Source organism: Xenia sp. Carnegie-2017, unplaced genomic scaffold, assembly GCF_021976095.1.
Source record: "Xenia sp. Carnegie-2017 unplaced genomic scaffold, XeniaSp_v1 HiC_scaffold_25, whole genome shotgun sequence".
In the NCBI taxonomy this organism is placed as follows: domain Eukaryota; kingdom Metazoa; phylum Cnidaria; class Anthozoa; order Malacalcyonacea; family Xeniidae; genus Xenia; species Xenia sp. Carnegie-2017.
Genome location: NW_025813488.1, coordinates 3,034,770 through 3,059,163, shown reverse-complemented (window position 1 = coordinate 3,059,163; position 24,394 = coordinate 3,034,770). Strand labels below are relative to the sequence as shown.

At 35.8% G+C, this 24,394-nt stretch overlaps 2 protein-coding genes and 1 long non-coding RNA gene across 3 annotated transcripts; 1 reads left to right on the top strand and 2 right to left on the bottom strand.

The window, feature by feature from the left end:
* Nucleotides 1–5: 5 nt before the first annotated feature.
* Nucleotides 6–1,805, bottom strand: LOC124452825. The gene is made up of 2 exons (XR_006950885.1): nt 1,455–1,805; nt 6–1,332 (listed from the first exon to the last, which is right to left on the bottom strand). It is a non-coding gene; the product is annotated as an uncharacterized LOC124452825 (long non-coding RNA).
* Nucleotides 1,806–5,581: 3,776 nt separating this feature from the next.
* Nucleotides 5,582–7,764, top strand: LOC124452824 (homeobox protein Nkx-2.8-like). The gene is made up of 2 exons (XM_047003457.1): nt 5,582–5,931; nt 7,159–7,764. The coding sequence occupies exons 1-2, from the start codon at nt 5,742–5,744 to the stop codon at nt 7,572–7,574; spliced, it is 606 nt and encodes a 201-aa protein (XP_046859413.1). The 5' UTR covers nt 5,582–5,741; the 3' UTR covers nt 7,575–7,764.
* A 183-nt stretch (nt 7,765–7,947) lies between these two features.
* On the bottom strand, nt 7,948–24,236 carry LOC124452820 (carbamoyl-phosphate synthase [ammonia], mitochondrial-like). The gene is given in 43 exon segments (XM_047003452.1): nt 7,948–8,258; nt 9,099–9,228; nt 9,641–9,807; nt 9,917–10,090; nt 10,714–10,884; nt 10,997–11,086; nt 11,159–11,266; nt 11,714–11,791; nt 12,016–12,091; nt 12,176–12,243; nt 12,392–12,461; nt 12,649–12,773; nt 13,310–13,420; nt 13,489–13,623; nt 13,826–13,891; nt 14,529–14,670; nt 14,752–14,870; nt 15,015–15,104; nt 15,800–15,961; nt 16,756–16,879; nt 17,366–17,499; nt 17,567–17,643; nt 17,857–17,949; nt 17,952–18,000; nt 18,069–18,197; nt 18,437–18,547; nt 18,721–18,767; nt 18,835–18,949; nt 19,465–19,539; nt 19,639–19,676; nt 19,679–19,733; nt 19,939–20,034; nt 20,111–20,188; nt 20,361–20,502; nt 20,655–20,758; nt 21,421–21,549; nt 21,819–21,908; nt 21,981–22,073; nt 22,784–22,840; nt 22,929–23,018; nt 23,181–23,325; nt 23,575–23,684; nt 24,036–24,236. Coding segments are annotated over 43 exon segments (4,476 nt in total). The 5' UTR covers nt 24,150–24,236; the 3' UTR covers nt 7,948–8,159.
* Between the last annotated feature and the right edge of the window lie 158 nt (nt 24,237–24,394).

The following is a 24,394-nucleotide window of genomic DNA, read 5'->3' as shown; positions in this document are numbered from 1 at the left end:
CAGTGTAGCAAGCACGTGCTTTTCTTTATTCTAGCCAAAAAGGGTATACATGTTTTCGACGATTTTTATACATCTTGCGCAAGTACGAAAAGTGTTTACAACTTTTGTGGTTTGCAATAAACACAATGAAAACGAGAAAACTTTTTTTCTTGCTGTGTTTGTGAAGCAGATTTTCCATGCACGCTATACGTTATCACAGTGATATGTTTGTTACTCTTGAAAGGATTTATGCATGCAGACAAGAAAAGCTTTACCTGGCTACCAATATACTGTTTTGAGTATTCACTTATACGTCGCCATAATAAAATTATGTTGAGATAATTTTATTGATTTGAGCGAGTCGGTTGAACGTATAAAGTTACGCATTTAAAAAAAGTAAAAAATCATGTTTAAGCGGCATATGTTCCTGAGCAAAAGCAAAACACGACTGTTGTATAAATGTCAAGCTAAAAATGTGTACTCAGGTCAATTATATCTCATAAATAAACCAATATTTAAATCATATTATTATAAGTAAAGTTATTCTATTGAGGAAACAAGTTTTATTTTAAGTATAATTAATGTTAGTATAGTTTATAATATAGTTTCGAGTGCAATTATATATAAACATGCACGAATGAATTTCTTTAAGCACTGCAGCAAAACATAGCTATTTACAGTCTTTAAAAAACTCACAAGTGTATGTTTAACCGTAATTGCACGAGAAACTATACTATTACTCAATAACAATATACTTTGAGATATTTCTTGACTGTACCGTCTATCTCTGTCTTGGTTCGTTACTCTCTTTCGCTTCGGGAAAGCCTCTTTACTCTCTAGTCTCTATCGCTTCAGAAAAGCCTCGTTACGAGGCCTAACTGTTAAAAACATTCACCCAAAAAAAAATGTACTTACTGCTTTGTTTCTATTCTTTGCATTCCTTTGTAATTCTTGAATTTCAAGCAATTTGCAATTGTGGAAATCTTTCTTCGGACAACTGCCGCCATGTTTTTTTTTAAGAAAAGAAGTTGTTTGGTTTTCACTGCTTTTCAGCCAATCAGAAAACAGTATTTACAGTGCTATTACTTTCGAGAAATATCTCAAAGTCTATTATCATATTCTTAAAAAATTTCCGAATTACGCAAGAAATACGAAATACTATAGTTGTTGCTCGATTCACATTATTTTACAGCCTTTCTTGGAAACCTCTGCGTGATTTGCCGACGTATATAACTCGAGGAAACGGAACGAACATTCTACCTTCGGTTCACGTGACTTTTCTCGTGAAATTTCCCGGATATGCTTGGCATCATTCTTCAGGTACATTTAGTGATTTTTCATCATCATTCACCGCTGCAATAAAACCGTCAGATCATATTAACTTTTTGGGAAAACGAAGTGAAATGTTCATAACTATACTTTATGAGATCTTCGTTGTATTTGTTCAACAAACCAATAATTATGCAGTAACTCACAGCAACACGACTCGTTTTTTCAACAATCATTTACATGTCGATCATAGCAAAAGAAAATACTCGTCTCTATGAATATCTACATGCGAGGTTCATCAACTGAAACTTTGTTCTTTTGTAATTTTTTCATCCAACTTTTGCACACAGTTCATGTAACTCGTACCTGACAAAGACAAACAGAAGTAGCTAAATCGATAGAATGAATACAAAGTTAAATAAAGACACAATTCCATTGTCGAACTTAAGACACAAGACTGGAGTAAACAACGACTAAAGTTTAAACATCAGATCACTTCTGATGAAGACACTACACTGGAGTATATAAGAACTAAAGTTTCAGCATCAGATCACTCCTGATGAAGACACTAGACTGGAGTATATAAGAACTCAAGTTTCAACATCAGATCACTCCTGATGAAGACACTAGACTGGAGTATATAAGAACTAAAGTTTCAGCATCAGATCACTCCTGATGAAGACACTAGACTGGAGTATATAAGAACTAAAGTTTCAGCATCAGATCACCCCTGATGAAGACACTAGACAGGAGTATATAAGAACTTAAGTTTCAGCATCAGATCACTCCTGATGAAGACACTAGACTGGAGTACACAACGACTAAAGTTTAAACATCAGATCACTCCGGAAACTCCCGACTGGAGCACATAAGGACTCAAGCTACAACATCAGATCGCTCCCGATGAAGACAATACACTGGACTAAATACAGACTCAAGTTCTAAAACCAGATCTCTCATGGCGAAGACACTACTTAACTACAATACATAAATACTTAGATTTCAACATCAGATCAGTCATGATGAAGAGAAAAGACTTGATCAAATATTTCACATCGATTTCCCATGATGAATTAAGTCAAGATTCCAGGGTGAAAAGAAAATGGTGGGGGGGGAGGGGGAGGCGTTATGTTCCTTCGTTGAAATGTGGTAACAGACATGTGGTTGACTGGAGCAAAATCTAATATTCAAAATCTTTTTGATCATAAACAGAGGACGATATGTAATCACAATCTTGGAATTGTTTACCTAACATAACTGGATATACGTGACCCTCTCGAAGAAAACGTTGGAGTGTAACAAGTTGGGTTTAACATGACCAATAGCTGTCAGCGATGCACGCTTCTCACTTTTAGCCAAGTAAACATTTTAATGGCTTTTATTCAAACGAGATCCCAACACAAGCAACGCGTTGTCATCGTAAGACAAGTGGCTTATTGACTCAGGAAGCGTTTTGTCAATATTCCAGCTTGAATCATTGTCTGCTCTCGGACATTGCCATTAGCATGTGTCACAATAGGAAATCAACATAGCTACATAAAACATTGCTGTCGAACATGACTAACACTTTGAATGAAACGTAGTCAATTTGACTACGTTATAGACATTTGGTGACATTCATTTAAACTCAAGTTTTGCACCTGCTATGTTTACGATAATCAAGATATTTTATGAAAAATTATTTTACAATAACGAACGTCGCAGACTTTTTACAAACTTTTCAACTTGTGTGTGCACGAGGTTTGATGATAGGAACAATTGAGCAACTTTTGTAACATGAATAACGAAAAGATAAAAAGCAATCAAATTTTTAATATGAAAATTATTTTATATTATTATACATTAACATTAATGCTACTATTGGGGGCTGCAACTAATATTTTATATATAGCATCTCGTTATAATATTCTTGTTCTAACTATTCATGATTTCAGCAAAAATATTTATGATTTAAGTTTGTTGAATTAATGTACATTTTTGAGAAGTAATTTTTCTCAAATACAAAACATTTGGACAGAATGCTCCATTGGAAATCGTATTGTATGTGCATAAGCCCATACGCATTGAAAGACTTGATGGATAAAAGCGATTTATACAAAGACAGAGACTGCGTAAAGCATGAAACAGGGATTAAAAAACACGATAAGATTTTCTAGACAGGATTATCAAAAAAAACACAATATGATTTTTTGCATGCGATTATCCCAAAAAACACTCAGTCCACACAACAGAACCGAGAACTTTTTTACGAAGGTTATAAAAACACTTTCTAATAAACTAAATTGATGGTGTTTGTGGTAATACTTCGACAATAACATACGCAAACCAACAAAGAACTCGCTATTTCGCTTAAAAATGGTACTTAATATAAATTTCCAACCAAGGTGACAAGAGCATTCCATAAGAGATTAAAAAAAACTGAATTCCTTTCTTTCACGTCAAATTGTTATGAAATTGGCAAGTATACTCTTTTCATCTACCACCCAAAACGTTTTCTTAAACCAATCACAGTTAAGCTCATGTTTAAGTACCATTTGAAGAAAATAAGCAATTCAAGAAGAGTTGTGTTTGTTCAGCCCCCATTGAGATTAATTCACTAAATGCCTCATAAGCATCGACGTTAATTCACGAGAATAGCTCACAGGACGCATAACTTGCACTCATCATGGTATTAAGGCCAAGTAAACACACACCGACAACCATTTGCACATTTTTATAAACATGAAAATAGCTAAGAAAGAACGGCAACCTTTTGAAATGAATTAACAAACGAACAAAGAGAAACATTCCAACCTGGTCAGTGATGTTGGAACCGACGATCAAAGAAGTACTACACACAATCCTAAGAGTTGCAACTGTTGCGTCAATTTAAATACGACTCTCATTGAATAAAATCCATCGGTAGAGTAGAGCTAAGTTACATTAATGTTCTCGACAAAACAGAAAACAATAACTGATGATAAATCCCCCTTCAAAAAAGATGATAAAGAGTATTTAGTAATTCAATGCATCCATAGAGGGGGCGGGTGACGTAATGGCATGGAATGAAACAAAATTCTAAAATCACTGAAAAGACAAAAATTTTAAATGACAGTGATATTTGCGTACACATTTTATACACCAGGAACAAACATATTGACAGGGAAGTGAAAGTACATTCATTAAGATGTTTGCATTCGTTAACGTTTGTCCACATTAAGCAGCCATTGCTAATAGCTTTTGTAGCAAGCAGATGTTATGTTGCTGGAAGCTGACACCCACAGATCAACAACAATCATGAAAAGACTTCACTATCTCTTTATATTATCTTCAACTTGATTAGTGATGTGATCATTCGCTTCGGCAAAAATTTTTGAGATGTATCTTAAAGATGGCCTAACCAGCAAAAAGACAGAAAAGGAGATACTTGTCACGCCAGCTAAAACACCTAAGTTATAAAAATCACGAGATGGCGTATATGTCAATGTTACAAGAAGCAATCACCCAGAGAACAAGAAACTATTTATATAACGTCTATAGCTACTAAAAGCAAGGCGGACACATCAGGGTAGCTAAATAGCAATGAATAAGCAACAAAAAACGTGGGAAACTTAAACAAAGCCTGCGGCCTTTGGATTTTACATACAAAAAAGAATAAAACAAGAAATGAGTCAATAACAAAAATAGGCAAATGAACAAACAGCTTTAAAACAAGCCAAAAAAAGGAATCTACGAAACAACCCACACTTCCGTGTAATATTTTCGAATATTTTTGCCAAATCCCTCTTCCTTGAACCACAAAGAAGGCTCATAATGATTTCAAGAGGGAAAGAAAAAATAGGTTTTAACAACCACTTCAAACAGTGATAAGCCGAACAAGTACACACGTCATGTAGTCATTGAGTGTTGAAAGCCGTAACTCCCTCAACAAGCTACATGCTACGAAGCAATCTAATTTCCATAGTTGTGTACAGTTGAAAGTCCAATTCATCTCTCTACTGAAAAATATGCCCTACAGGCTTGTGGATAATACAGAACAAGGGGGTAATAAGGGACCTGACAGGTAGCTAATGGGTGTTGTGTGTCTTTCAAAGCACCTAAAACGTTATCTCCATTAAACGTGTTCCTCGTCACATTCACAAGTGGCGTTTGTTGAAATTTGTTTAACATACACATAAGTAAAAAGGCCGTGGTTTTTGAGCTATAAACTGCATGTCCGGAGTTGAGATTTGAGATCTTAATGCGATTGTCAATGAAAGTCAAATAGTAATTACTGACAGCCAATCAATGGTCGCGTTGGCTTGCCAAAATTTTAATCTCCTCTTAACAAAACTCCACCCCCAAAGAACAACATCATATCTAAGTCGATAGCTTAACATAAAAGGATCATTCAAAGAGAAGGAAACCTCAGCCCACGTTCGTGCGCTAACAAGATCTTAACAAAAACATTTTTAAACTAACAGACATCAGTCGTACATATCTCGTTGTGGATAGAAGTACAAAGCCTTGTGGAAATGGCGTCCCGCTTCACTCCCTTTGGAATAAGCGATATCTTAAAGACGAATAAGAAAGATTCTGGTCTGCTGGCAAACGTCGGACTCCTACATGATGAAGGCACACAAGGAAAGAGACAAAAATGTGACAAGACTTGCGGGCAGTCGTCATCGGAAAACAATTGCACAAGGAAACAAAGCTCAATAAAAGGTATATCCAATATCAATAACAAAAGTTACTACTCTGATCGTATACCGTCATAAAAAGATAAATTTAAAAAATAAGCCCGGTACAATAGTTTGAATTCAACACTAACACATTGCCTCGTATTTGAGCTATCTGTCAGCAACAAAATAAACGTCGCTGTTTGACGCAAACCATTAAACCTTATGGTAAAGGTATTGCCAAATATTCTGTGTCAAACATATATACATCTTACACTTTGTGTAAAGTCTTTGGTATATGAAACGTACATTTCACTATATAGAAGAAGATCTATATATTTTTTTATACATTCAACTCATGAGCTGGGCACTACAGCCTGTTTCCATTTGTTTGTATATCAAATATATATATTCAATTAATACCTATCACAGATATGGCGAGGGGGGGAAGTATAAATATGGAAACATCAGCATTCAAGGTGCTTAAAAATTACAACGAGCAATAATTTTTATACATACATACGACATGCGAAAATTGGGAAATGTTGTCAATCTAACTGATTTTAAAAAAATATTTGCGTGTCTTTCACACAACGCGATCAACCACTTTGGCCAAGCAATTAAAAGCAAATCGGTACATCCTTCCTGATCGATATGAGTTGAACTTATAAATTGTGCAGGCAAGAAACGCCAAAAAAACTCCCAAAAGTCGTTGACGGACTGTACGTAAGAGATTTTATCGAAAATAGCGTCTGAAGTGAAAATCATAAATTGTCCCACAGATGAATTTACGGGATTCTATAAACGGCAAATTCATAATAATTGGTAAAATGTCACTTGAGCTTACTTGTGGGCGACGCACAAACTAGTCAACGGAAGATCTCGTGGTTTTAACAATGCAAGATATGCGCCATTAGCCTTTTTTAGCAACAAAATCTTAAAGACTTCTTCAAACAGTTGTTTGATTAATGAAGAAAATTACGACAATTAGTTGAAGCGATTGTCTTTGTCACTGAGACGAAGTACTTAAAAATAGAAAATCCATATTACTTTTATTCATTAAAGTGAAAATCTTTCATTCTTTGATGAAATATATAGCGTATAAGCCACGATAAGATATACCACCAAGTGCTTCTTAAAGAAATCCATAAATCTTAACTGCTCACAAGCAATTTGCAAATTATAATTTGCCTAAGCAGCTTTATAAATAGGATTAAAACGCAAGTGAGGTCAAATTTGTGACACATAAATGAAAGCCGTTTTACTGTTTTAGGCGACTTGAACGAACAAGTATCGGACACTGTTGCACAAAAAGAAAGCGAGCAACCACAGTCGCTTAAAAAACGTCGAGTATTATTTACGCAAGGTCAAGTTTGCGAGCTGGAGAAGGCATTTCGTCGTCAACGTTATTTGTCCGCGCCAGAACGCGAGGAGCTGGCACGAGTTTTACATATGACACCAACTCAAATAAAGATTTGGTTTCAAAATCATCGATACAAACACAAGAAACAGCAAAAAAACTGCAAAATGAGCCCTATGCTTCAACAAGAGACATACAATGTAAATACATTACAAAGAGCGAACTCCTTCTACAATCATTTTATCTGGTCAATACCGCCACGAAATGCGCATGCGCTCGATTACAGATTACACGATTTTTATAGCATGGCACCATATTATCGGTACTAAACGCAGTCTACATTTGAATATGGAATTCACTTATAGATCTCAGGTTGATAAGAGAGGGCTGCATTATACAATTATCGTAAAAACTGATCTTTTCGATTGGTCTTTATGAACAAATCTCAAATTCGACAAAGCTCATAGATGTAATTATTTATAAAAGAAATTCAATTATATTAAAGGCGATAAAATTTAATAGAAGGAAATGCCATTTAGAAAAGCCAATTGCCAAAGTGACTCGACATTTACTTTGACTACTGACTGCAATTTGATAGCCGTATTCCGCTCAGATTTTTTGAGGCTTTGTCTTTTGTCTTCAAGACCGCAATTGAAGAAATTAAATTAGAAATTTTTTTACTCGAAGTATTTAAACTAATGATACGACTTGGAATTTTTTTATTTCGATCATTAACGGTTGAACATCGTCGCCAGGGTAGCAACAAATATAAAAATACGATCTTTATACACAATCTATATAAGAAGCATATTTACATCCTAAACAGACAGTCGTGTTCAACTATGTTCAATATTTTTAGAGTTCTACAAAAGAATAAATATCACTTATCTGCACTAAACTTTCTCGTCACGAAGTTAAACACTGCTAGCTTGTGATGGTTTTTGGTAATGAGTCAGACTGGCTGAGTCCACATACGGTGCCTTGGCTATCGCCTCTGCGAAAAGTTGAACGACCTGAATAAAGAAATTACATGAAGTAAATAATGAAGGTTCGGTTACACAACGCTGAAAATATCCACTTACGGCGAGTGCTGATAACCAGTGCTGTAGAAGTGGGGGCTTGGGGGAAGAGCCCTCTTCTACCTTTGAAATTGGTAATTTTTCATAATATCATGGCTTCAGCTTCGTCAAGAGAGCCCCCCCTCGTCTGATAAATTTAGTTCTACAGCACTGCTGATAACACTGGAGTTTCAACTTTTTCGATTTTTTATAAATTCATAAATACATTTTAAAAGTCATTTATACAAGCTAGCCATCAATTTCAAGGGTTGAACCATTTTGCTTTTTAATCTAAGAATATATTCTTTCTTGTTATTAGTTTTCTATAAACAAATAGTAGATACATTGTTTCCTTCACACAATTTATATGCTTTCAACCAAATATTACCGATGTGTGAGTTAGTTTTTTCTAATGCTAAGTGAATGAATCAACAATCAACCACCTGTCTATTTTTCAGTGACAATTAGCACATAACTTAAGCCCTTGATGCTACCATATGTGAAAGTCATATTTTACAAAGTGGACTCGATTGCAACGAAGAGAAACTTATTTACATTTCGTCCAAAAGTAGACATAAATTAATGATTATTGTTGGAATTAACGGACCAAGGTTTTCGAACAGCGAAAATACCCCACAGAGAAATACCCCGGATTGCGAGTGATGAGGAAATCATACGAACTTAAAGCAAGGAATTTCAAAAACACAATAATATTAAAGGAATATGCTATCATTTTAAACCAAAGTGGGACTTTTGAGCGAGAGGAGAGGCGAGTTCCAATTTCCTACAGCATACCTGGAAGTTTGTCAAAAGCGGAACACCTGAATCAATGGCCGCTCGACGAATAAGATAGTTATCTTCGGTGTATTTTGTGTTTTGATTCGGTAGATTAATAACAAGATCTACAACTCTATCCTCTATCAATCTAAACAAATGTGCAAAGTAAGTGATGCATTAATGTAACATGTCTTCGAATAATAGATAAGTAATGAAAAGTGATTAGTGATCTAATCACTGCATAAGAACTACGAGACAATTGTAAACTTGCATGCGATAGAGATGAAGCCAAAATAGTATTCATAAAAATACGCAGGCGAATAAAGCTTCAAAAAAAACAAAACGCTAAAGCTTCAAAAAAAGCAGAACGCTAAAGCTTCAAAAAAAGCAAAACGCTAAAACTTCAAAAAAGCAATACGCTAAAGCAAAAGCAAAGCTTCAAAAAAAACGCTAAACTAAAGCTAAATAAAGCAATACGCCAAAGCTTCAAAAACAAAAAGCTTTAAATAAAAACCTCAAAATACGACTTTACTAATACAAATACAAAATCATACAAATACCTGGTTGCACTTGGGTCCGGTCCCTCATCTTTGAGCGGCCACTGAGCGATTTTAGCTGGAATCTTGTGAGCATTGAGATACTTGGCGGTCGCCTGCGTCGCATATATATCAAATCCAAGACGATAAAGTTGATAAGCGGTTGGCAGAAAATCAGACTGGAATGAATGCTAGAGGACAGAAATTGAACATTTTTAGAAAAGTACGATCATCTCTTGTTTACAAGACAACAAACTTTTTACAATTCAAAAGCGTGATGTACGCATGACGTCATGATACCTGAATTCCAACCAAAATTGCTTTCTTTGGTACTTTAAAACCGGTAGAAAGCAAAGCCTTGAGGAATGCAGTGTGAATGTTAGGACCAAAGCATGCAACTTCTCCAGTAGACGCCATTTCACATTTCAGAACAGGATCAGCGTCACGAAGTCGCGGCCAAGAAAACATTGGTGCCTAAACGTGACGATAACAGGGATGTACGTAGGTTCTACTGTACTTCAGTATAAAGATTACGCAGTAGGGCCACTTCAATATGTAGCCAGGTGGGTCAAATTATTGGTGGCAATTAATCATGTCAATGGTACTATTTGTCAGAATATGAAGTTTTCTGACTGCCATAGTGGTAATCATTTTGGTAATAAGACAAAGAAGTTCTTCGACTGTTTTTTCCTAAACTTTGGTCCTACAAAGACGAAACTGTTCCTTTGCAAGTTCGTAAGTCTTATGTGCAATAACGTGTTAATTTTTGATGTTGAATTCTTGTATGTTCAACTATTGACCATCTACATACGTCAAATAAACATGTTAACTGTACCATTTAAATATGTCAAACAAACATGTTAACTGTACCATCTACATATGTCAAATAAACATGTTAACTGTACCATTTAAATATGTCAAACAAACATGTTAACTGTACCATCTACATGTGTCAAAGAAACATGTTAACTGTACCATCTACATGTGTCAAATAAACATGTTAACTGTACCATCCACATATGTCAAAGAAGCTTGTTAACAGCACAATCGAAATATTAACCCCCAACTCTAATATAAATATAACCAAAACATTGTACCTTAATGCCAACAAAACCTGAAGGGAGCAAAGGCGATTCTAGTGGACGACGATCGTAAACTTCCAGAGGATTATTCGTCATCACTTTTGTTGCCACGGAGATGAAATCTTTTCCTGTTGTCTTGGAAACGAAGGGAAACGAACGGGAGGCACGCAAATTCGTTTCAATCACCTTAAAGTTGCAGAGATGACAATCACATGATAATCACATGATCAATCAGATGATCGAGTATTTTGAATTTGAAAAGAAGCTACATGCCAAATGGAAACTGCAATTAACTCACCATAACGTGGCCATCTTTCGATAAAAACTGTGTGTTAAATGGACCAGAAATCTCAAATTTCTTGGCTATTTTTCTTGTCGCTTCCTTCACCTAAGTACAAAATATATGTCAAGTTTTTACCGCGTTTCCTCTGCATTCAGACAGAAGAAAAAGTAGCCAAACCAGTTTTATAACTCCTTCGTTGATGTTTTGCGGAGGAAGAACCAATGTGGCGTCACCAGAATGTACCCCGGCATTTTCAACATGCTCCGTTATGGCGAACGTGACGACCTAAAACATTAAACACGTATGAAAACGTCGACATTTGACAATGGAATAAACTATTCAATTCAATAACAACGGAAAACACACAAAAAGATAAGGAGTCGTCACTTCATATTTACACAGCAATATACAAAAAGTATTACTGCAGTTCCTAAATAGAAAATGTGACGATCACTATAAAAACATGTGGTTGTCGTTCCTGCCAATAATTCACAGAAGCACATCGCCAGGCCTTATTCTCAGTACACTGGTTTTCTATTGCGACGAGTCACAATTTTAATAAAGCCCTGTAAAGATTCATGATAGAAGTGACACAAAAGATTTTTTCAACACTGTCAAACATATACAATCGTTCTTTAACGCTTATCATCAAGCGACATTGTCGTCAACAGTACGTCCTGTATGGAAAAAATAGTGCCTTGGACATTCGTTGCGTTAAAAACTAAAAAATACCTCTCCGTTTTGAGCGACGGCGTCCATTTCAATTTCTTTGGCATTTTCGATGAATTTTGTTATTACGACAGGATGTTCCTAAATGACGTATACATCACGTGATGGTTAAAGGCTCTTTTCATTGGTCCATTGTTTTGAATAAATGAAAAAGCAAAAAGCGATTAACTTTTTAACCAATGAAAAAGCGGTTAAATTGTCCTTCAAATGAGTTTCAAACTTGATTCACATGGTTTTGGTTCAAAATACGTGCAGAGTTTCTTGCAATTGTTTACTACTGTCATAAAACCCTCTTAGTCTCTGACCTGCGAAACTCTGGATGCATCACTTAAAAATCGTAGCAATTCTTCTGGTCCATAAGCCACATTCATGGCAGAGCCACTGCAGGTTTGAAAAAAAGTTGATCGTTCATTTCAAATGCTTTCGCTCGATTTTATACAATGTCATACGTACTATTTTTCTCACCTAAGAACATAGGACGGCCTCAACAAGCAAGGATAGCCAACGCTTGCAGCGAACTCCAAGGCGTCATTCTAAAACGGATTCAAAACAGTGATCAGATTTAGTTTACAGCGAACCTTTCGGCTTTGCAAAGTTAGTTTATCTAGACCAGAAACAAAAAAATGAAGAAGTTCTATGGTTTGATGGGACCTAAACAGGTCAACAAAATATTTCTCTTACCACTGAGTGCAAAGCTCTCCATGGGGCTTGTTCGATACCCATCTCATCTAAGATTTGTGAATATCTCGATCTATGAATAAAAATATTGTACATATCAAGGTAGGCTATGAATGTCCTGAAGAAATATGTGCAAAGTCAATGTTTACTTTCATTTTCACTAAATTAAATTTTTTGACTTGATCAATCAATAAAATACTTTCGATTGAACATTGCTGACAATCACAAAAGATAAAAATCTAAATAACATTAATAATTACCTTTCTTCAGCAGCATCGATCATCAAAGGTGAAGTACCAAGGACATTAACGCCTTGTTCATAGAGCGGAAGAGCTAGATTGTTTGGTATTTGACCACCAACAGATACGATAGTTCCTTCACATAGCTATACAAAAAAATTCGTTATGCTTTGACTTCAACATCGATACATCGAAAAGTGTATAAAAGATGATTTCTCGAGCTAGAAATCATCAATCAATTGATTTGAACTCTCCTCAACACATCGTTAGGTAAGCTTACGTATCAATCTTTACTTCAAAAGCCATCATTAAAATCATCGACGAATTTACTGAGGAGTGCAAGGGAGGTGAGGGTGCAACCCTTCTAACAGATTTCAACCCCTACATAAATCGTTCACTTCTCTAAGAAACATTTAATCCCTCTCCACAAGTTTAGCAAAACAAATGAGTAGTACAGTTGAACTGAGTTTTTCAGGGTACTATTTCGACTTTCTACATTACTTTTGATAGCTGCACTACAAAAGCACCTTAAATTCTCGACCCTAACATAGTCTTACGTCACTTCAACATGAAAATCCGTCATTCAAAGCCCAACACATAAGATCCCGCAGAAAGAAATGTCTCTCGTTGATTACGTAAATTTGATTGTGATCGTTTAAATCCTTACGACCATATACCTTACCTCTTGTTGGTAGATATCTAGAACCCTTTCTAAAGACAACTCTTCGAAGTACAGACGATCGCACTCGTCATAATCCGTGCTCACAGTTTCAGGATTATGGTTGACAACGACCTATGGTAACAAAAAATCAATCCAATCTTATCTCTCTTGGAGACAGTTCTACAGCCTCAACACCTCACCGTCTTCTTGCCGAGCTTGCGTAAAGTTCGTATGGCAGATACAGCACACCAATCAAACTCGACACTGCTACCAATATGGTAAGGACCACAACCCAGTACCATGACACCGTGTTCATCAAACTTCAGATCGTGCTCCTACACGAAGATGGAAACAACATCATAGAAGGAAAAAATCTATTTAGTATTAGTTCAGCCCCTTAAAAATCTCGCTTTCGTGAATGCATAAGTTATCAAGATGAAAACTTCGATACAGGATACAAATCGTCGTGATCCGTGTGCAATTTTCATACACAATAAAAAAAATTTCATGGACATTTTAGTTTAAGAAGATCCAAACCTTTCCATTGTAGGTCATGTACAAATAATTGGTCATCGCAGGATACTCGGCTGCCATTGTATCGATCTATTATATTGAGAAAATAAGAGACATAAAGCCAGGAAGAGATAAAGACATTTTGACAATATTGAAACATTAACGTCGTTCTTATAAAAGCTTGCACTCACTGAGCGAGGCTTCAAAATCACTTCATAACTATTTTATTCCACTGATCGTTTGATTTGAAACATTTTAGCAAAAACGTTGCCATTTATGGAGGGGAGGGGGGAATGAGTTTACCGTTGATTAATGGGAGCGCAATTCATGAATTACATTCAACATGATATTGAGTGAAAAAGATTGATCTTTCACTATACCCCAAATGAAGAAAGCGGTGACTGTGCAAAACCTCGTTTCCATTGTTTGAAAAACCAAAAATGCCGTACAGATAAGTGGCATAAAAAATATCCCCGTAATTAACATTGTGTTTTCATTGAAACCTCCAATTTTTCTCATTCCAGATAATGACCATTCACGGGCGCCAATTTCATAAATTCCAAGCTAATTGTCGATAGTAGCACAGAAAATAGAAATGTAAACGCAAACAAAAATAGGATCCGACTAATTTACAAGGTGAATTCTATAGCAAAATTTCAAATGAAATAAATCGTCTCTGCAAGTAAGGGTTGACAAAATTAAAGTCGACTGACAAGCTACGACATACCTGTTTTACCCAAGGTTTAATATTAGATTCAACGCGTTTCTGACGAACATCGACTTCAGAAACACCTATGGCCTTTCCAATTTGCCGATCAGAAAATCCAGCTTCTTTTGCTTCTGCAAGAAGTGAGGTGCAAATATTTGCCCTGGAAAAAAAAACAAAGAAAACGAAACACCTTCCCATCAGAGTCCATAACCAAATATATTTCTTCCAAACAAAATCCTACCAATCAAGACTGGCAAGATTTTGATCAATTTCAACAATCCTCTGTAACTTCTTCAAGAACCATGGATCGATTGAAGTCAGTTTATGAATATCGTCAACCGTGTATCCATCATATAAGGCCTAAAGAGAAATTCTAAAATATCAAATATTGTCAAAATACAAACCCAGTACTTTATGAGCTTCTCCTGTAACGGATGTTGCTTGCTACAGCACCTCATTAAGAAGCCTCTTAGAACAAAAAGATCAAATTCATTTCAAGCAAACCTTAGCGATGGTGTATACTCTGGTGTTTGAAGGAATTTTCAATGCCTGTTCCATATCATCGCTCCAACCTTTTTGATGCGCAACAGGTACCTAATAAACAAAAAAGGCTAAAGCAATTTGCTGTTGTATCTACCTGCTGTGTACATATCACACTTGCGGTGTTGAAGTCAGATGAAGATTTCTACCTAAGTCTACCTAACTTGTATATATTTTCGAATCAAAAACCTTTGCAAAAAAAGCCCATTGTTTTGGATATAGCATTCTTCAACTGACCAATGAAGATTTGAGAATAGTACAAAGTTAAAAAAAAACAAAAAAAAACTGCATTTCGACTCGTAATTTGAATCAACCATCAAATGTTTCGTACATTAATGTCATTTCTCCATTAACTCCTACTTAATTTTGAAATGTGTATCATGAGCATAACATTCACGGATTTCATGGCAATCTGCTTTCTTTGTTTCAATATTCACGTCCGAATTGTTTATACTTTTGAAAACTACACTGTCTTTGGTCCTTCTTATAATTGTTGAGTAATTTATGGCTTCGTACGTAACGTTATTCAAGAAATAATCCTGTGTTCCGGACTGAGATCCTTTTACACAACCGACAATCAATTGTTACAAAACTTACGATGAAGACAATGATTTCTCAAAATTTTGCAGTTTGGTAAAATACCTCAAGATAGTTTACAATATGTATGACTTCATTTCAGTTCTCCCTGCTCTGACTCGTCACAATACCGCAAAGTTTTCGTGGTAAATTAGCACTAAAAAGCAACCGACCTCTTTAACAAATCCATTTACGGAAGGATGAACCATCCTCATTGCCTTCTGAAAACTCTCTTCGAAGGTTCGCCCGATTGCCATCACTTCGCCAACACTTTTCATCGCGCTACCAATCTCCTTTGGTGTTTGATGGAAACGATCCAAATCCCATCGAGGAATCTGAAATAATTCATCAGTGTGGGAAAAAAACGCGATAAAAACACAGAAAACGATATAAATCCCATCGAGGAATCTGAAATAATTCATCAGTGTGGGAAAAAAACGCGATAAAAACACAGAAAACGATATAAATCCCATCGAGGAATCTGAAATAATTCATCAGTGTGGGAAAAACGCGATAAAACACAGAAAACGATATAAATCCCATCGAAGAATCTGAAATAATTCATCAGTGTGGGAAAAAAACGCGATAAAACACAGAAAACGATATAAATCCCATCGAGGAATCTAAAATAATTCATCAGTGTGGGAAAAAACGCGATAAAAACACAGAAAACGATATAAATCCCATCGAAGAATCTGAAATAATTCATCAGTGTGGGAAAAAAACGCGATAAAAATACAGAAAACGATATAAATCCCATCGAGGAATCTGAAATAATTCATCAGTGTGGGAAAAAACGCAATAAACACAAAATTTGCACGAATAAACCCTGGAATATTTGTGTAGCGTAAGAACAACATACACACATTGGTATTGCCAACATGAGCCGTTCTAATGGTTGTGGCTATCTTGATTTAGTCACAACAACAAATGTTAAAATAAAACAAATAATATTACTTCTTGTTTTACTCGCCATTGAAATGAAAAAATGTTGATTAAGCCTTACTTATCATTGATAAAAAACACAAGCATTTTACATGAACAGATTAACGTAACATTGTTGTGCTTTACTTGAGTCTATTTTGATGTGCTAAAGTTTCAAGCAAATATAAAACCATGGCATTATTACCTTTGTGACAATATAATCTAAACTGGGTTCAAAGCAAGCACTAGTCTGTTCTGTTGTGGCATTCTTTATGTCGGGAAGCGGTATGCCTAGGGCAAGTTTTGCAGCAATAAACGCAAGAGGATATCTAGGAAAAGAACAACATTACACAACAATAGAAAACACAACACAACGCAGCTTAAAGTGTCATTCTAAAAACATAAAAATAACCAGGAAGAATGTGCCAGCTTCCTCTAAACTAACAAATAAATGTTAATATATGAAAAATTTGTTTCTATACGCATTGACTTTCGTTGGAAGAGTTGAATTCTAGTCATTGTGTCGGCTCATAATTTAATCTTCATGTCATTAATTATTTTCATTTAATCACACCAGACTACGTGAATGCACAATAATTTACTTCTCAATGCAATGAATAAATTTGACGGAAGCCAATAAAACAGTTATTGATATGAGGCAAGTTGTCAAATCTCGATAAATATTTTTACCCGGCTTGACTTCGTCTCATTTGCTAATTTCTGTCAAGACAGTCATCAATCCATCGTTAAAACATCAAAACAACAAAACTGTTGAAGCCTATTACAGTATTACTCCAAGGATAAAATTGACTAACCCGGTGGCTTTCGATGCGAGAGCAGAGCTTCTGGAGAGTCGTGCATTCACTTCAATAATACAGTATTCCAACGACGCTGGATGAAGCGCATATTGTATATTACATTCCCCGACTATCCCCAAGTGTCTCACAACCTGTGCAAAAGACAAAAGGCGGTATTTTAACAAGGCTTCCCAGTCAAGTTAAAATGTGTAAGCGGACCTTTATCGCAGTTTCACGAAGCATGTGATATTCTTCGTTCGATAACGTTTGACTAGGTGCAACAACAATTGAGTCCCCTAAAGATAAACACACAAATATTTCACTCATTGCTACGGTGACATTATATTGCACGACAAAAAGAGTAAGCTGACAATGGGACTATTACAGAGACAGGATTTGACTAAGGCAAGAAATTTGTCATACGAGTGTTGCTTAAATATAAACTTTATTCCAAACTCTTGGTAATAAAAGCTTTCAGACAAGGACACTCGACAAGGAAAAAACTCCACCTGTATGAACACCGAGCGGATCAAAGTTCTCCATATTACAAACTGTGACACAATTATCAGAAGCATCTCTTACAACTTCATATTCAATTTCTTCCAACCAAGCAAGGACTTCTCAATCAATGCTTGATTAGTCAAAGCAAAAGCCTAAACAGAAAAAGTGTGTTTTGCAATGAGAAAAATACATGATAGTAAAAGACATTTTAACCGTATACCCTTGTCGTCGTCTCTCTAAGTTTTTCTTCATTTGCACAAAGACCAGAACCCAGACCTCCCAAGGCATACGCGGCACGAACCATAACCGGATAGCCAATCTTCGAAGCCGCTTCAACAGCTTCATCAACCTGTCGTAATAAAGAGGTGTTTTATCAAGCACTTTTTGATCAATCCCCCCCTAATGATTCAACGTGGTAGGTCTTCCCAACCCCCCGAAACATAGTGTATTTTAAAGTACTTAACAACCTACTTTCTGTAATGGTGTGTTTTAAATAGTTCATTCAGGTGGACTTTCTTAATTTCCCTCTTGTGAAATAAGCAGTTTAAGTGGAAGCAGACCTTTTCTACGTAGGTCATATTTACTTACTGAATGGACAGCAAAACTAGGAGCGATCTTTTCTCCGATGTCTTTTAATTGGTCGGCAAAGATTTGACGATCTTCTGTAGCCATTATGGACGTTACAGCTGTTCCAAGAACCTAAATAATCGCATTTATATTAAACGTCAATTGCATTAAGAGAGAAGTAAGAGGCTCTCACCTTCCGTAAAACCCTAACACTTCAAATTCACATATTTTGACAAAGCTCAAAGTAAACTTTCTTTAAAATTTAGCATTTGAATTAATTTAGGAGAACACGCAACAAATTGAACCTGAACTTTGTGTTTATCAAAAACTCCAGATTTCCACAGCTCGACACCTTAAAGTAGAGAGCATAATAGACATTATTGCCACATAAATTGAACACATTATGTGTTGTATCATACCACAATTGAGAGCAGTTTGTCCACCCATAGACAACAAAATACCATCGGGCTTTTCTTTCTTTATTACATCCTCGACGTACTCTGGAGTAATTGGCACAAAATACACCGTATCAGCCTGCAAAATAAACTGACTTTAAAAGACTGAACATTCAGTTTTCCGAAAATTAAGCATCTTACACAATAAGTATGTCATAAAAAATAAAAGACAAAAATCGATAATATGTAAGTAATCATTAAAGTCCAATCATAGCTCGAGAAAAAAAATTCATGGACTCATAGTTTCAATTTCCAACAGATGCAAAACATCAGTCATGTAACATGCCTTTTTACTGCTTATTTTAGTTGGGCTTAGTAAACTATGGTGTATAATTCCTTTCTAACAGAAACAACAAAAAATGAAACGTCGCCAGATTCAATACAAACGAAACCATAATAAATATTTTCACAATTTCATACACAACAGATACAAAGCTCTGCATCTGACAACAAAACAATCATGTTATACAGCCAGTCAACGCCCTTCTTTCTCACGTCACAATAAAACCAGAAAGTACGACGAAGTAAAAGTTTTTCCAATACCAATCTTTACTTATATTTTAATAAAATCACACATTGTGAAACCTGTTTTACCTGTTTTTCTCCCTCGGCGTTTGTTTGAACCGATGCAATATTTGGATTCATCAAAACGACTTCAACTCCTTCCTCCTAAACACGAGCAACACAAAAAGTCATTTCCGCATAGTGGAAAACACTGTTGCCACTGAAAGTTTAAATGCTTCTTAATGAAGTAAACTGTCCACAAACCTTTAACGCTTTTACAGCTTGTGATCCGGAATAATCAATTCGCCAGCCTGACCGATGGACAGGCCTCCTGAGCCGAGTACCAAAACTTTGGAAACCTTGTGATTTGAATAAACAAATAAACGTTAAATAATTCTATGTTTGCAAACTTGTAAATCATTTAGGAAAGAAAAAACTTTTAAGAATCAACATCTGAATGAAGCTTTTTAACGCCAATTACCATCAAGCGCAAGGTTGACTATCGTGATGAATGCATTTGGTAAAAAAGAGGGGAACGCGTAACCGATTAAAAATCTTACAAACCTGATGACGATCAACTTTGGGTGGCGCTGCTAGCATTGTCGATGTTACGCTTTCATTCTTATCACGAATCAAGTTCATGAACTTATCAAATAAGAACTAAAAAAATGTAAATGCATAAACAGTCGAGATGCAGTGAAGATTATGGACAAACGGAATCGTCATCATTACAGACCTCTGTATCCGTAGGTCCACCGAAGGCTTCGGGATGGAATTGTGCTGTGAAGATTGGTTTGGTTATGTGCATCACACCCTATCCGGAGGTACATAAAACAATGGATTAAGTCAACATTTGAATTGTAGTAAAGATGTTTGCTTGCGTTCCAACGAAGAAAGGACTGCACAAAAATTGTCGGTAAAAAAAGGGATTTTCAAAACTCAATCAATTGTAATGGAGATTATGAATCAATCGATGTTTACATTACTTCGTTTGTCATATCGTTTGCATTTCTAAAAAGCGGTTTCCATTGCTCAGGCAACTTGCTCTCGTCCAAAGCGAAGCCGTGATTTTGTGACGTAATGAAGGCTTGTCCATTTAGTAGGTTAACAACTGGTTGGTTGTGGCCTCTATTGGAAGAAATTATTTACTGTTTTAGAGTGACAAGCATTTGTTTTACATTAAAAAGACAAATTGTTTCATAATATAGAAAAGTTGTAAAGATATTTCGTTAACACAAGTTCACATTCGTTTTTTGTTAAACTGGAGTATATATTTTGACCTGTTTCCTAAGGGAAGTTTATAAGTTTCCGCTCCAGCCGCTAAACCGACAATCTGGTTTCCCATACAGATTCCAAACACGGGAATGTCACCTCTCTCTATTACCTAACAAAAAAAAACACTTCATTTGAAATCGGTTGGTTTCTTTGAAGCAAAGAGGATGGAAAAGAACAGTTTCGAAGATTATACGTATGAAGAACGCTTTGCCGTAAAAGGAGAGCAAACGTACGAGCGTGAGCTCCCTGAAATACTTTCTGTTGCTTTCCAAATAACAGAACTGGGATAGCGTGGCAGAAGGGGGATCTCCAACTTAAACATAGCTGCAACGCTCTAATGCTTAAAGTCACAACTATAGAGAGGCATGGTTCCATCGGGATTTTTTGATTTCCAAACTTTTTTTCTACACGTTCTTCTCGCAAAATAAAAAAATGCACGATTTGCACTGGTAACTTTATATTTTGATCTCTGAGCTTTGCTAACTGATTATCACAAACACTAGCGATGCAAAATGTCTCTACGTATTTTCCGTTTGCCTGGGTTACTGGAAATAACGAATCCTTGCAGTATAGTGAGGAGTCTGAGGCTTTTGCATGTGGATTGAAGGATAAAAATGGTAGACAAAACTTTGTAAAAAACGCTTATTTTAACAAAGTCAAATTTTCATTCCTCTCTCATGTGTCAGTTATATATCTGTGGCCAAACTGATTGATATGCTACAATAAGGAGCAATGCAGTACAATACAGTACATTTGGGTGCAGTTTAATACCTTTGCAACATTTTCTATTGTGCTGTGGGCCATAGCAGGATCACCAGGTCCATTTGATATAAACAAACCATCAAATTGTTCACCAGTGAAATCATAGTTCCATGGCACCAGATGCACTTCTGCACCTCGCTAAAAATAGTTCAAAAAAATCATATCAAGGCAAACTAAAGAAAGGGAAAGAGAGGGGAGGGGAGGAGAGGGTCAGATGGGTTTGTCACATATGATGTAAGTATGTGGTGCAGACAGGCAAAGCAAGAACTGCTCAATGATGAAATAATCTATGCATCAGCACTACAAATAAACTGAATTTCGCTCTTGATTAAGCATTCACGTTTATATGAATTGAAGCAATACAGATAAAAAATAAACTATGATTACAACGATGTAAAATGTCAAACCTTAACAAGATTTCTTATAATATTGTGTTTGATTCCACAATCTATAGCTATCACTTTACTTGGGTTTCCTTTGCCAAATATTTGAACATTCTGAAAAGTTTTCATAAAATGTCATTTGAGATAGTAATCTAAAAATTATTGCATTGACATCAGTTATGTTACCTGAGTTGACACTTCAGCAATTAGATTTCTCTGGTTTGGATCATCAAACTCAATTGGATCGCCTTCAAAAACAATTTTTCCCAATGTTGTATTCTGAAATATAAAGTTTTAACTTTGTTATGGAATGGTACATGTTGATTAAGCAGGGGAGCACATACAAAGTGTGTCACATACAAAAGTTGTCACATATAAGATGTCACATGTTTGTAAATGTAGATCGTCCAGGTTGGTATAGTCCTGAGAAGGACTGTTTTTGTTGTTGTTGACTGACGTTTTGACAACCTTAGCGGTAGTCATCTTCAGAGTCAAATGTGAAGTGTGTGAAGGCACTTCACACTAATTCACAATGACAATACACATTTCTTGTACATACAATACAATGACGTAAGAACCAGATAACAAATACGGCTAACCTGACGTTTACTCCTCATTTGACTCTGAAGATGACTACTGCTAAGGTTGTCGAAACATCAGTCAACAAGAACAAAAACAGTCCTTCTCAGGACTATACCAACCTGGATGATCTACATTTACAAACATGTAACAATACTCCCCGGGTTCAAACCATTTACTTTACATACAAGATGTGTCACATACAAAGTGTGTCACATACAAAGTGTGTCACACAATGTAGAGCATCATGTAAACATGTTATCATATCAAGAAAAGAGTCAAGATAATTGGGGAGCTATATCAAGACAGGAAGATCTGTCACATTGAAGGGTGACAGGTCAAGGAAATAATGCAGACAGGAAAGCATCATTACCACTGACTTTTGTTACATAAAACTTTCAAGGACTTACACTATCACGAACAATTTTGGTTAACATTCTTGTATCAATGCCAAACAGCGCTGGGATCTAAAAGTGAAATGTAGTTATTATATCTCACTTTGAGAAAATACAATAACTAGTAACCAAAATTTTTGAAAAAGATTTCGACAGATACTTTCTCTTCCTTTAGCCATTCAGATAATGATTTCACAGCATTCCAGTGGCTATAGCCATCAGTATAATCTTGCACGAGTAATGCAGAAGCCTGTAAATTTTTGAAAATGATAGTATGTTGCATACCAGGATTTGAATGCCACAATTAAAAAATGCAGGTGGCAAAGTTACAGTTTAATTCCATCGAGCTTAACCATATAAGTAGCAAATCAATTTGGTAAATTTATGGTAAAAACACAATATGCAGGCTTACATGAATTTTGTTTGACTCAACATGTTTTAAAAGTCCATATTCATCAACAGCAGCTGTGTCTGGCACACCATAGTTCCCAATAATTGGATACGTTAAAGTTAAAATCTGTCCACGGTAACTGGGATCAGTGAGTGCTTCTGGATAACTGTTTTAAAAATATTTGCCCATATAATTAGCTTGAGAAAAACATATCACTTGAAAGTTAAAAACCCTTTTTAAGTGGATAATGACTCCTTCATGCAATATCTAATAAATGTACCTTCCCTAGACCAAAACTTATGTACAAAGTATATTTTTATGAAAAAAACACTGCTCATGGACATGCTGCCAATGTAACAGACTCAAAGTATATCTTTCAGGAAAATTCATAAAATTGAATAGAAAAACGACTCACCCTACAAGTCCAGTATTAAATACAACCTCTCCTGATGTTGATACGGGTTCACCAAATGAATAACCTTGCATAGTTGTTCCATTTTGTAAAACAAGACTGGCTGGCTGAGCCTAAAAAGAGTTACCATTACATAGCTGGAAAAAACGTGTTCATCACTACAGAATGGTATAATCCTATTAAAATGAGTTTTGATTTAAACTAGTGGGCGAACTCGCAACACGATATTGTACAGCGAATCAAATAACACGTCATTGTAAACTATCACGCCAACCTTGACCAAAACTCCCATTTAAACGAAATTATACATAAAGTAAACAACTACGAAGTACAAAACAGTCAACTTAGCATAAAGCACGATCACCCAGTGTGAAAATCAAATGCCTCTGTAGATAAGTTAATTCGCGTGAGTACAACTATAGTACAGTACGACTGGCTATGCTCATGAAAGTACTATAGCATACCTTGATAGTAGAATATTTTGACTGAAGCGAAATAAGAACTGTCTTTGACCACCTATTCGTATTTTTAAAGGCTTTTTGCCAGGCAGAAGAAGCTGTCAGCAATTTGAAGACCATTTTCGAGAAATACGCGTTTCACACGATCAATAGCAACGCTGTTCACAGCTGTTATCACCAAGAAATCACAACAATTATACATTCATATTGTTCACGTGAGTACAACGCGTGCCGTACAATTTGCCAGATGAGGCATCTTCATTAGAACCAACATTATATTTTACACTTGTCTGTAATTTTGATTAGAAGTAATTAACTAACGTAATTTTTCAATATTTCCAAATTAGCTGTGTTAATTAATTAAA

Excerpts from the sequence above, each read along its gene's own strand:
- LOC124452824 (XM_047003457.1), top strand. The coding sequence starts at position 5,742 with ATGGCGTCCCGCTTCACTCCCTTTGGAATAAGCGATATCTTAAAGACG. Across the intron at positions 5,932-7,158 it reads GAAACAAAGCTCAATAAAAG|GCGACTTGAACGAACAAGTA; the intron begins GTATATCCAATA and ends TTACTGTTTTAG.